Source organism: Microtus oregoni, unplaced genomic scaffold (assembly GCF_018167655.1).
Source record: "Microtus oregoni isolate MIOR12 unplaced genomic scaffold, Mior012 000046F_ref0000063, whole genome shotgun sequence".
Taxonomy (NCBI): Eukaryota; Metazoa; Chordata; class Mammalia; order Rodentia; family Cricetidae; genus Microtus; species Microtus oregoni.
Window position 1 is genome coordinate 19,272,835 of NW_024543220.1, and position 13,067 is coordinate 19,285,901.

The following is a 13,067-nucleotide window of genomic DNA, read 5'->3' on the forward strand; positions in this document are numbered from 1 at the left end:
TCCATCCTTCCTATGCCACAGATGGCCTGTCCTTGTGACTGTACACGCTACTCGTGATGTTCTTAATCCTCAAAGGATCGATTGTCTGGGGCTCTGAATGAAGTTGGCTACCGCTTGAGACTTGATTCCACTTCGTATATCGGCTCCATCCTCCCAACCCTAGTTCTAGAGGGTGACAAATCCTGACTTCACTGAAACAGAGACTAAAGCTTTGGAGACAGCACAGAAAAAGCATGATCCCCAAGTAAGCAACTAAATATGACAAAAAGTAAACTACCTGGGGGCTATCCAATAAAATCCAATCATGTGATCTTTAAAGATTCTAAAATGGAAACTGAACTTCTTTAAGCAATGTACTCATTAAAACCAAGAACATCATGTCAGTAAGATGGCTCAGTAGGTAAAAGCCTACTGGTCTGAGTCCAATTGCTGGACCCCAGAGTAGGAGAACCGACCCCAAAAAGTTGTCCTCTGAACTTATACATGTGTAGTGACATACACGCTCATAGCCCTACACACAAATCATAAGCACAACAATAATAAAAATCCTTATATTCAGTAAGCCTATTAACTCTACTGAGCATGTCATTTTGAAGTTCTAACCATTGAGATAATAAAATGAACCCAGCTGAGGAAGACACAAAAGTTAGTGAAAATACACAGTGTTCAAAGCTAAAAAGAAAGACAATAAAGCAAAAGGTTTTCACAAAAATGCTTTATTTCTCTAGTTGCTATTTCTTATATATAACTTTGGCAACATTAACAAAATAATAACTTTTATTTGAAAAAAGAAGCAACAGACTTTACAGAGTAACAAAATAGTAATCTCGACAGCTGTTTAAGACGTGTGTAAACAAAACAAAGTGACATTGCTTTCAAAATAGACGAGCTCTCCGCATAGAACGGAAAGCTCCAACACTCGGCTCACTATGCTTCTCTGTGTTATAGGCACGGAAATGGACTTAAGCTAGCTCACTTCGAAGACAGAACCAAAGCTCTTGCTAATGGTTTATTCCTGAAGTTCTGTGACTAGGAAACTTAGCTAGATTGCAGAGGGAAGAGAGGTGCAGCGAGAGGTAAGTTGCCTTCAAAAAGAAGGGATAAACAGGACTTCAAAAGCGGGTGGGGGGGAGGAGTTTCTAGTCCTCTAAAAATCTCGAAGTGCTCAATAAACCACGCGTGAGGTAGCAAGCCATGCAGGCCTCGGGGAGAGCACTGAGGAAGCCTGTGCAGTCTTTGCCTCAGGAAGAAATGGGAATCTGAGGAACAAGGCCAATACAATAGGTCAGAATAGTGCAGCAGCGGGGAGACTGTGAGGGGCAGCAGATGGGAGCCAGGCCGGAGCCCTGGGGCCTCCTTTAGCAGTAAACAACAATCTATACTCCTTAGGAGCATGCTGAAGTGAAACAGCAAACGACAGCCAAGGTGCTGGAGACACTAAGCACTCGCCAAAGACAGGTCTGAGGTGGTTCTTCTTTTCTACCGCAGACAGCACACAAGTCTGCAGATTCATTCAAGCACAGTAGGACAAACAACCCTTTCCACATCTAAAGGAAAGGGACAGGGAAAAAAGTTAGTGTGCCTTGGCCCAAGAAAACTCATTCAAAGGGCCTATCAAAATAGTCAAGATGCAGACCACAATCAATCCACGGGCCAAACACGAGCAAATATGACACCAAAAGGTATGAGCAACCGCTCATCTCCCTCAGTCTTAACAGGGATGCGGGGCCTGGTGATGGCCTCTTCCCAGGTTTCCATGAAATCGAAGGAAACTTCACTAGACTGAAGAGGGAAAAGGAACTAGGGGCTTCTAAGGTACCCATCCCCACTGCCCCTTTCTTCTTTTTGGCTCTAAGGGGCAGGGTCTTGCTGTGTAGTTAGTTTGGCCAGGAACTTGCTGAACAGCCCAGGCTGACCCTTCTGCCCCACGCTCCCAAGAGCAGGTGCCACCAGTGTGTGCTACCACACCCAGCAAGGTACTTCTAAAGAAAAAGGGGAGCCTCGGGAGAATTTTCCAGACCCATGTGTATAACCAGCGTGCACCCAGACTCCTTGGCTGATGAAAAGCAGCAGCTGGGCACCTGGGCTAGACATGGAGGAACAGCAGGCAGCTCCGGACCAGGCTCGAGGAGAGAGCCCTGATAACTTCTACAGAAACGGCTAACACTACTGAAGCTGCAGAGGATCAGTCCTCGGAGGGTGCCCTACTTGTTCCTCCTTGTGACCAGCTGAGTCGTGTGATACATTTAGATGGGAGAAAGCAAGTCTTCATTGAGGACGTATCTTGCACACCCAAATGCTTCAAGTAAGACCCAAGCAATATTAGCGTGATCAACTGGGAAATTATGCATACAACAAGGGAACGCACGTCATTATAATCACTCAAATATGAGGCAAGACACAAACTGGGACTAGGGATCTAGTTCAGTGGCAGAGCCCTTGCCTGGTACACGTAAGGCCCTGGGTTTAATCCCTAGCACCAAGTGGGGGCAAAAAAGCACCACATCACCACACTCACGCTTCACATGGTCAATAACCATGAGGTACACGTACACTGAAAACCGTAGTGAAAAGGCCACCGGGGGCGTGAGTCCTGGTCGCCCTGGGGTATTTCTTTGTGCTACATCCAGTATCACTGGGCAAGTCCCTACTACAGTTGAGAACTAAACTTTACTTCAGTCCAGGGCACAAACTGGACAGATGCCATTTTTCTGAACCTTTTAAATTAAAACTAAGGTTCAATACACTTCAAACAACAAAGGCCAAGGCTTCTTTCCCCAGACCCGGGAAAAAGACAATGCACTTTACTGCTCTGGCCAGCTCATTCTCCAAATGCAGCTAACCAGACAGGAGAAGAGAGGGCATGAATCTCACTACCCTCAAGTATCAAGCGACAGGAAGTCCGTGGACACTGGTTCCCATTCTTGCTACTTCAGGTGGCACTAAGGATACACAGCTGTGTTTTTAATGTTCGCAGGGGCCTTTTACAAAACGTGGGCATTTTACAATAGCCTGGCCTCCTTGGATCTTCTCTTCGGTAAAGACATTCGGGCAGTACTCTATCTTTGGCTCCAAGACTGGAATGAACATATGCCAATCCACTTACCCATGCTAAACCTCTCCCTCCTGCAGCAAGCATTAACTACCTGTATATAGATCTTCAAGGAGAGGTAGGGCCGTGTGAGCCCCACAAACTCCAAACTTTTAGGTAGAAGAGCTCTCAAGCTTAGGAGTTACATAAAAATACTAACGAATAGGTTTAGCTTCTGTTTCCCATTCACGAGGATACAGGCATAAGCACCTTCCTTGTGCTGAGCCAAACAATCTTAAAGCAGATGTATTTTAAATACCACTCACTGTTCATTCAGTAAATACTGTAGGTCAGAGAATGGGGTGATAGAGAACTTGCTTATTATTTGGGAGGCCCTGGATCCAGTCCCAGCACAAAAACAGAACAAAATAAACCCTCACAAAATGAAAACAAACCAACAAAAACCCCGCATTATCACAATTTTTTTTAAAAAAAAAAAGTTCACTTATGAATAACAAATGTATAGCTTGGACTCTCATCTCTAGGAAGGGTTTGGGGTTGACTTAGATCAGTGGGGCCTTTTTGAAGGTCTACCTTGAGATCTGGGGGAAGATGGTTCCCAGTCAGTTGTGCTCACAGTGATTGACGCTACTTTCCCAGATTCTGACTGCACAGGCTCCGCGGACACCTGAATGACAACCTTGGTATCAGGAGGTAGCCCTTCTAGCTGCTGAGGCTTCTTAAACGTTTGGTGACACCACGTCTTATGCTCCATTTTCTCCTTGAAGGTTAAAAACTGCAGCCGACACTTGGAACACTGGTGACCGCTTCTTTCCCAGTGGCCCCTGTAGTGACTCATGTACGGCGTAGCAGTTTTGAAGATCTTAAGACAAAACGGACACAGCAGGTTCTTAGTGTTGACATGGCACTTCCTAAAATGTGTCTCCACGTCGGCAAAGGCGGACGACCTGTAGTTACAGATCTGGCACACGTAGGGCATCTCCCCGGGCTTATGATTGTCCTTCATATGCTGTAACAGAACGTGGTCTGCCTCAAACGACAGGTCACAGATTCTGCAGACCGTAGTGGGGTCGGGGGCGGTATGCACGCGGTCAACGTGACACTCCAGCTGGAAGGGGGAGGGGAACTGGCGGTGGCAGTGCTGGCAGGTGGTGTGGGTCTCCCAGCCGTCGTTCCCTTGCCTCTCGAGTTCCAAGTGATGTTTGGCATGATTCATAAACTTGATGTTTTTTAGCGCTTTCAAGCACTCGGGGCACTTGAAGGTCGTGTGAGTCTTCTGCTCTGGCTGCCCATCTCCTCTGTGCTGTCCATAATAAAAGTCACTGAGTAACAAGGTCAAACTTCCCTTCCTGGGGTCCAAGGTCTCTAGACCAGCTAGACTTGAAAAGCCCACTCCTGCCGGTCCTTTCTCCTGGCGAGGGTATACCTTAGAGGGACTGACGCGGAGGACTGGAAGGGGGGCTCCATTCATAATGTGGTTAAGAGATCTGGGAACATCTCTGGAGCATGGACTCGGCTGGGGACTCAGGGTATGGAAAGTACCCGAAGGAGACGATGCTGATGAATGGTTTTCTTCAATTTCAATAATTTCAGGCCTCTGCGGATTTATGACAGTGACTGCAGAAGAATGGCATTTCGAGACATAAGGACTCTCATTTAAATCTCCTGCTGAAAGTGCTGCCCTTGCTGGACGAGGCTTCGAGCTGGAGGTTACACCCAAAGGGGAGCCCTCTGAGGAGCTTTCAGGCACGATCTGTGGTGAATTACTTCTACAGTCAGGTTCAGACAAAGGGTCAATAATAATAGGACTATCTGTTGACCGTGACTCAGTCGGAGACTCTGGCAAGACGATCACTGTGTCCGAGTTGGGGGCTGCAGGACCTAAGGGCTGCTGTCTTGGAGGAGTAGTTGTTGTCAGGCAGTTCCGTTTTCTTTTCAACCGTGAACCTGGGGTGACCCTGTTCAAAATGTTCGAATTAGCAGGTTTTGAATTTGAACTTGTTCCAACGAAGATCAGTTCGGGGTCGTCACGCCCATGCTCAACCCCTACAAAGATCAGCTCGTCCTCGTCGTGGGCTTGACTGGGCTCCTCGCTGCACAGCACGTATGGCTGCTCCATTTCTAACGTTTCGGTTCCTGACGGGTGTGGGCACAAGTGCCAGTGCCTCCTCTATCCACACTGCCACCTGAGAACAAACACATCACACATCAGTAAGCACAGAAGGACTTATCCTCATGAAAGACTCTGAGGTGGCTATAAACGCTAAGATGCTCATTCAGTGCCATTACCATTCTGCCCTCCCCAGCCAGTCACACTAGAGGACTTTCTAGGGCTTCACGCAATCCTACCGTACCCTTAAGGCCCCTGCAACATATTCATTACAGTGAGCTGGAGCTACGTCAGTCCCTCCAGTCAATCATGAACACTGAATATCTCAAGGACTAACCGGCTCACTCCTACCGGCTTGAAATGAACTACGCTCAGACAGAGCAAACGCAGAACACACTCCTACGGCACGAAAAGGCTCGAGACTGCACTCAGGCTGTCACACTTGGCACTGCACTCAGGCTGTCACACTTGGCACTGCACTCAGGCTGTCACACTTGGCACTGCACTCAGGCTGTCACACTTGGCACTGCACTCAGGCTGTCACACTTGGCACTAGTGTGCACTGCACCTGCTGAGCCACCTCACCAGGCCCAGCATAACCTCGCCTATAAAAATTAAACTAGCGTCTAATATATATCTCGCATGACATTTTTAATTTGAATATTAGTATCTAACTTGTAACATATCATTTGTTCCTATAAACACCTTGGAAGTTCTGTTAAGCATAATAATAAAAATTATCTGCCCTTTTCCTCATTACTCTATTTACATATTTTATTTTCCCAATGCTGGTAATATACATGTCAAGCACGAAGACAACAGTGACGGCATGAAACTCACAGTCTGGTGTGTGATACACAGCATGGTTCACAACTAAAATTTAAGATCAAGGAAATACACACACACACAGACACACACGCTTCCTGCCGTAACAATATGGACTGAACCTCTGAACTGTAAGCCACCCCCAATTAAATGTTTCCTTTATAAGAGTTGTCATGGCTATATTGTCTCTTCACAGCCATAGAAATCCTGACTAAGAAAACATACAAACAAAAATCTAAACCAGAATGACCACATTCTTTCGGGTAGAACAAATATCAGAAGGTAAATTGAGAAGTAATATGGCTATCAGGCTTCTGTAGCCCAAAAAGATTTATTTTATTGAGGGTTTTCACAAAGCGATTTTACACGATTCCTGAATTCTAGTTTAGATGATATGAGTCTATTACAGAAGAGATCCTAATGACTCCATCAGATAAATCTTCAGAACCATAAGCACTTTTAGCTAAGGGGCAGGATACAAGATAAAGATTTAAAAAAAAAATCAATATGCTTCCTATAATACCAATGACAAACACACTGAGAAAGAAACCAAGAAAACAATTCCACTCAAAATCACCTCCAAACGAACCAAGAACCTTGGAATAAACCTAATCAAGATGTGCATGAACTCTAGAGACCTCAACAATGGACATTTTAAAACACTGAAGAAAGAAATTGAGGAAGACATTAGAAAATAGATGGACCACTCATGATCAGGGATCAGAAAAGCCAGTGTCATGAAAATGCCCATCCTACCAAAAGCCATCTATAGATTCAATGCAATCCCCATCAAGACCCCCTGAAATTATTCAAAGACACAAGAAAATAATCTTTAGTATCATAAGACCCAGAGAGACAAAGTAACCCTGAGCAAAAACAATACTTATAGAGGTATCAACATCCCTTATTTCAAGTTTTACTACAAAGCCACAGTGGTAAGAATAGCACAAGACTGAAACAGAAACAGTATCAATCAATGGAATCAAACAGAAACAGTATCAATCAATGGAATCAAACAGAGGACACAGACACGAGATCATACAACTTCAACCACCTGACTTTGACAAACACTGGAGAAAAGACAGCATCTTCAATACGCAGCACTGAGAAAATGGGAGATTTATATGTAGAAGAATGAAACGGATCCCTCTCTTGCACCATGGACAACAAATTCTGTGTGCGCCAAGGACTAACACAAGATCTGAAACTACTAGATGGAAATGCAGAGTTCATTTCAAGACATAAATGTAGGTGCCAACTTTCTGGATACAGCACGTTTGTGTCTGAACACCTGATTTCAGCTCATAAGTCAGTTTTACATCCAGTTTAGGAGTTAACAACTGTAGGTATCTGGGATGCCTTCCCTTCACAGCTATAGGTATAGCCAGGGGCCCGACAGTCAGGACATCTTTCTCTTCAGAGCACTCCAAGTGAGGGCACCTACCTACCAGGCCTAAACCAGTCCTCAGGCCAGTCCCAGCCCATCCAGGAAATGTAGGTAATAACTTTCTAAGACTCAAATCACATGCAAAATAAGAGCAATAATTGACAAATGGGATCTCATGGAACTAAAAAGCCTCTGCACAGCAAAAGAACTTGCCAGTTGAGTGAATGGGAGAAAATCTCTGCTAGCTATATATTTGAAAGGATTAATATCTAAACTACATAAAGAACTCAAGAAACTAAACATCAACAACACAATCAAATAGCAGACTATGGAACTAAACAGAAAGTTCATGAAAAAATACAAATGGCTAATAAACCATTTTTTTTTTTTTTTTTGGTTCAGAGAAATATATATTAAAACTACTTTGAGATCCCATTTCACCCCAGTCATAAGAAGACAAATGACAACAAATACTGGCAAGAATGTCGTTTAGAGGAATGTTTATCCACTGTTGGGGGGAGACTGTTAATTGGTGCAGCCATTAAGGAAATCAGCACAAAGGTTTCCCAAAAAGCTAAAAACAGAACTTCCACAATGTCCTGGTTAATTCCAATCATCGACACAACCAAGAGACTCCTGGGAAGAGGGGGTTGCAAGTGAGGGATTGGCAAGATCAGACTCACCTGCTAACAGCACTGTGGCTGGTGCTATTCTCGGGCAGGTGCTCTTGGGTTGTGGAAGAAAGCTAACTGGCTAAGTGTAAGCTGGGGAGTGCCACGAGATGCCGTTCACCCATGGTTTCTACTTCAGTTCCTCCTTGAGTTCCCTCCCCCATGATGGACTGTAACTTGGAAGTGGAAGGTAAAGTGCCTGTCCAGGTACCGTTTCTCACTACAGAGACACCTGCACGTCCGTGCTCACTGCTGCTCTATCCCTACAGCTAGGAAATGGATCAGCCTAGACATCAACTGACAGATGAATGAATAACGGAACTGTGGTATATACATCAATGGGATTTTATTCAGCTGTAAATACACACAAAATGATGAAATTTTCAGGAAAATGGATAGAATCGAAAAATACACTGAGCGAGGTAACCCAGGCCCAGATAGACAACCAGCACTGGTTTCTCTCCTTTATGGATACGCTTTGAACTTTTAGTTGTGCATGGAATTTGAAGCCATCAGGAGGCTATGAAGATCACATGAGATGGGGGGTGGTAGAGAACAGAAGGCTTTACCCAGAGGCTGAAGGCAGAGGAAGGCAGAAATGTTATAAATCTGAAGAAGGGGATACCAAGAGCTAAAGCTTTCAGGATAATGGTACAGAGTGGAGGATGTGGCGGGATGTTCATTACAACTAAGGACATATGGAAAAACCTTGTGGAAACATACTGCCCCAGAAGCTAACTTAAATACATTAGTTTAGTGGGGTAGAGAGATGGCTCAGAGGTTGAGAGCACTGACTGTTCTTCCAGAGGTCCTGAGTTCAATTCTCAGCAGCCACATGGTGGCTAACAGCCTTCTAGAATGAGATCTGGGGCCCTCTTCTCGCCTGCAGACATGCATGCAGGTAGAACACTATATACATAATAAATAAACCTTTAAATACACACACACACAGAGGTTTACGTTAAGTTTAAACAGAGGCATCTTACAACATGGATGAGCAATACTTCCTCTAAAAAACATGAGTTATTGTTGACTGACTTTTCTGTCCTGCCCTGTTCCTGCAGTCGTTAAGTCCCAAAGAAATCATACAGAGGTCTACATTAGTTATAAACTGATTAGCCCATTAGCTCAGGCTTCTTATTAACTCTTATAGCTTATATTAGCCCATCATTCTTGTCTGTACTAGCCACGTGGCTTGGTACCTTATTCAGCGAGGCAGTCACATCTTACTTCTTCTGTGGCTGGGTCAGGATTGCAGAAAAAGTTTCCCTCTTCCCAGAATTCTCATCACTCCATTTCTACTTCCTGTCTGGTTGTCCCGCCTATACTTCCTGCCTGGCTACTGGCCAATCAGCATTTATTTAAAATATAATTGACAGAATACAGACCATTGTCCCACACCACTTCCCCCTTACCTTACCTTAAAATTAATATAGAACCACAAAAGACACCATATAACCAAAACAATCCTGAATAAAAAAAAACAGGACTGGAGAGCCTACTATACCAGATCTTAAGAAATATCACATGTCAGGCATGGTGGCAAATGACTTTAATCCCAGCGCTCAGGAGGCAGAGGCAGGTGGATCTCTGTGAGTTCAAGGCTAGCCTGGTTTACAAGAGCTAGTTCCAGGATAGGCTCCAAAGCTACAGAGAAACCCTGTCTCCAAAACAAAACAAAACAAAACAAAAAAACAACAAAAACAAAAACAAAAAAGAAAAGAAAAGAAAAAGAAACATTGAAGAAAAAAGGTTAAAAATGAGCACTTCAGCCGGGCGGTGGTGGCACACGCCTTTAATCCCAGCACTCGGGAGGTGTAAGTTCGAGGCCAGCCTGGTCTACAAGAGCTAGTGCCAGGACAGGCTCCAAAGCTACAAAGAAACCCTGTCTCGAAAAAAAAAAAACAAAAAAAACAAAAAAAAAGAAAGCAAAAGTGAGCACTTCACTTCCTGCTATTATTATTATTTTTTTTTTTTTTTGAGACAGAGTCTCACTGTGTAGTGCTAGGTGTCCTGGAACTCACTCTGTAGACCAGGCTGGCCTTGAACTCATAGAGATCTGCTTGCCTCTGTCTCCCAGCTGGTGGGACTAAAGGTGTGCGCCACCATCACCGGGGGTAATGTTTTACTTTATCAAAGGAGCGAACAAAAGACAGAAAACGAAGTAGAAAAGGCCTCTCTTACCTCAGATACACAGTGTAACTTTTAGTAACTTCAGCGGGTCCAAGAGGCGAAAGTCAGTCACATGCCTGAAAAAACAAACATGAGAGAAGGAACAAAACAAAACTCTATAAGATTCAGTTACGTTTTATATGTTACAAAGATTTAACTCTACTTTGCCTCCTACTAGGTACTTAGTTACCATTTCATTTTGTTTGCTGCAGTACAAAAGAAGTCTGATCCTACTTACCAAGTACTTTGTGTGAGGCCAGCACAAGCGCTTTGTGGAGTACTGGGAATCAAGTCCGAGGCTTTTGTCCACCCCCTGCAAGCACCCGACCAGCTAAGCTACCCACCCCCACCCGTCATTTGGATGGTAAGTACAAGCTGCTTACAGGCTACCGTCCAATATGGTAATACCTCCGTAAACAAAAGAGTTCACTTGCGCCCTGCTCAAATCAAAATTAACTATCTAGGAGAATCTACTAGGGAGCCCCGAGAGCTGCCCTGGAGTTGAAGGAAGCACGTAGTCAAGGGAATACGCAAACAAGATGGTGCTGGATGGGAAAGAGACAAATAAATGGATTTTAAAATGCTTTAAAAGCCTCAAAGGGCCTGTGGATCTCCAAACTGGGAGTGGGGCTCAGTTTATAAAATTAGCTTACAGTTTGTTTACTGACTTAGCTACCTAGTTTTTTGAACCGGTCTCACTATGTGGTCCTTCCACCGCCTCCCTTAGAGTGGCCGGGATTTCAGGGAGGCGCCACCGCGCCCTGTAACAGGTCTCCTGCCTTCAGGGTTTAACCTCAGCGATGGGGAAGGCATTTATGAGGAGCAGGCCCAGCCCTAGGATGGGAGGAAGGGAGAGATCGTAGGAGAGGGGACGCGGGGACTCACGCCTGTTCCAGGGGTTGCCAGGCGGGATTCCCGGGGGGCCCGGCCTACCCGCGCGCGCGCTTCCTTCCCCGGGGCACGCAGAAGGCCCTCCACCGAGCGTCCCAGCCCGGGATCTGGTGGCCCGCCCCTCCCGGTCGCCCCGGCGGAGGTCAGGAGGACCACACCCCTGCCATTACCTCCGCCGATTACCTGAGCCTCCCGGATCGCCTTGGCCCGCAAGGCGTTGCTCGGGAAGCCCCGCAGCACGACCGGCAGAGCCCGCCGCACAAGCGGCAGATCCCAGGCCGCCACACACTGGCCCACGGCGACCTGTGATTGGCTGCCAAGGGTGGACGCGAGGTCAAGTCGTTGGGCTCCGGACGTAGCGCCGATCTGATTGGTCGCAAGGCCCCTGGGAGCGTTCTCCCACTCTGGCACCCCTAGTGGCTACAGCGGGCCAAGGGGCCAAACTGAGATGGACAAGGCAGTGATGAGACACTCCTGGCCCTGTGAGACTTGAAAGTCAAACCCAGCTCTTTCATTCCAGCACTTAGGGGGCTGAGGCAGGAGGATTGCAAATTAGACGTGGCTACATAGTGACATCCTGCCTCAAAAAAGAAAGAGGTGGGGGTAAATAGATACGAGACAAAGAAAAATAATAACTGCAGGTAGCCAGGGCCCGGGGCCAGAGACGCCTCCCAGTCCCTTAGGAAATAGTCTGCCACCTGTAATACAGCTATGATAATCCTCAACTGTGTGTCTTTTGCAGAAACACACTCGCTGGCTCTCGCTCTTAGATAATGGCCAAGCTACCGAGTTTGAAGCCCATCCCCTTAAAGCCTGCCTCTGGGACTAATCCAGCTAAGCCTGCCACTGTTTTAATCCAACTGGAAGCAAACTCAGAACAGATGTCGCTTTTTAAAAACTGGTCTGTGGAGAAAAAAAATCAAAAGACGAATATCTTTTGGTAGCATGCAAAATTTATATGAAAATTCAAATTTCAGTATTCATAAGGAACACAACACGGTCATTTTTTTCCTATTGCCTGCACTTGTTTTCTTACTACAACGGAAAAGTTTATTAGTTACCAGAATTTTTTTCTTTTTCTTTTTTCTCTTTTTTTTAAATGTTATTTTTATTGATTATTTGGGAATTTCACATCATGAACACCCGAATATAGTCACTTCCCAGTCCTCCCAGGTCTGACCCCCCCACACACCCTTGTGACTCCCCCACCAAAAAAGAAGAAAAAAAAATAAGACCAATTTGTGTTGCCCACATACTTATGGGAGCATAGCCAAACTCCCAGGGATCAGCCTTATAAGGAAAACGGAGTCCTTCTCCTTCTGCACCCTCCCCTCAAGCCATCACCCCTGGAGGACGATACTTCAGCAACCTTATCACAGTTTTTAAGAGTGCTCCTTAATAGCTTTTGTAGTAGGGAGGCTGCTTGTTCCTTCCTTTCCAGCTGCTCAGCCTCAAAATAATCACACAGAAATTATTTAAAACACTACTTGGCCAATTACTTAAGTGAATTGCTAGCTAGCTCTTACATCTAGAATTAACCCATCTCCATTATTTTATATTTTACCACAAGGCTCATGGTCTACTGCAATGTTCTGACGGTGTCTGTCCCCTTGAGGCTCCATGGCTTCTCTCTGACTCCTCCCTTCTTCCTCCCAGCATTCAGCTTAGTTTTCCCTGCCTAGCTAAGTTCTGCCATACTATAGGTCCAAAGCAGTTTCTTTATTCATTAATGGTAATCACAGCACACAGAGGGGACTCCCACATCAAGCTTTGTCTAAGCTGTTACTTTGTGGGGGAGGGGTTGTCACAGATGCTGTGTTTGTCCCTCTTTCTCAACTGTGAGTCTGCAGTCATGGATACCATGGCTGGCAAAAGTAGCTTCCTTGCCCTATAGAGTCACCTGGAGCACGGATCATGGACTTACACATGGTTTCTGGCAACAGCACAGACAATGGGCAT

At 45.5% G+C, this 13,067-nt stretch overlaps 1 protein-coding gene across 6 annotated transcripts; it reads right to left on the reverse strand.

Moving 5' to 3' along the window:
• Window positions 1-700: 700 nt before the first annotated feature.
• Window positions 701-11,401, reverse strand: Znf280b (zinc finger protein 280B). Of its 6 annotated transcripts, none has more exons than XM_041634784.1 (4): window positions 11,279-11,401; window positions 10,230-10,294; window positions 3,626-5,238; window positions 701-1,547 (listed from the first exon to the last, which is right to left on the reverse strand). In XM_041634784.1, exons 3-4 carry the CDS (start codon window positions 5,169-5,171, stop codon window positions 1,510-1,512), a joined length of 1,584 nt encoding a protein of 527 aa, XP_041490718.1. In that variant the 5' UTR covers window positions 5,172-5,238; window positions 10,230-10,294; window positions 11,279-11,401; the 3' UTR covers window positions 701-1,509. The 6 variants fall into 6 exon arrangements, with proteins under 6 accessions (XP_041490718.1, XP_041490719.1, XP_041490720.1 ...); XM_041634785.1 differs by having other exon boundaries at window positions 11,292-11,400; XM_041634786.1 differs by lacking the exon at window positions 11,279-11,401 and adding an exon at window positions 11,103-11,253.
• Window positions 11,402-13,067: the final 1,666 nt, after the last annotated feature.

Bases quoted from the DNA above. Each gene is read 5' to 3' on its own strand.
- Znf280b (XM_041634784.1), bottom strand. From the start codon at position 5,171: ATGGAGCAGCCATACGTGCTGTGCAGCGAGGAGCCCAGTCAAGCCCAC. The intron at 1,548-3,625 runs GTAGACCTTCAA...CCTTTCCTTTAG, and splicing joins ATCTTCCCCCAGATCTCAAG to ATGTGGAAAGGGTTGTTTGT.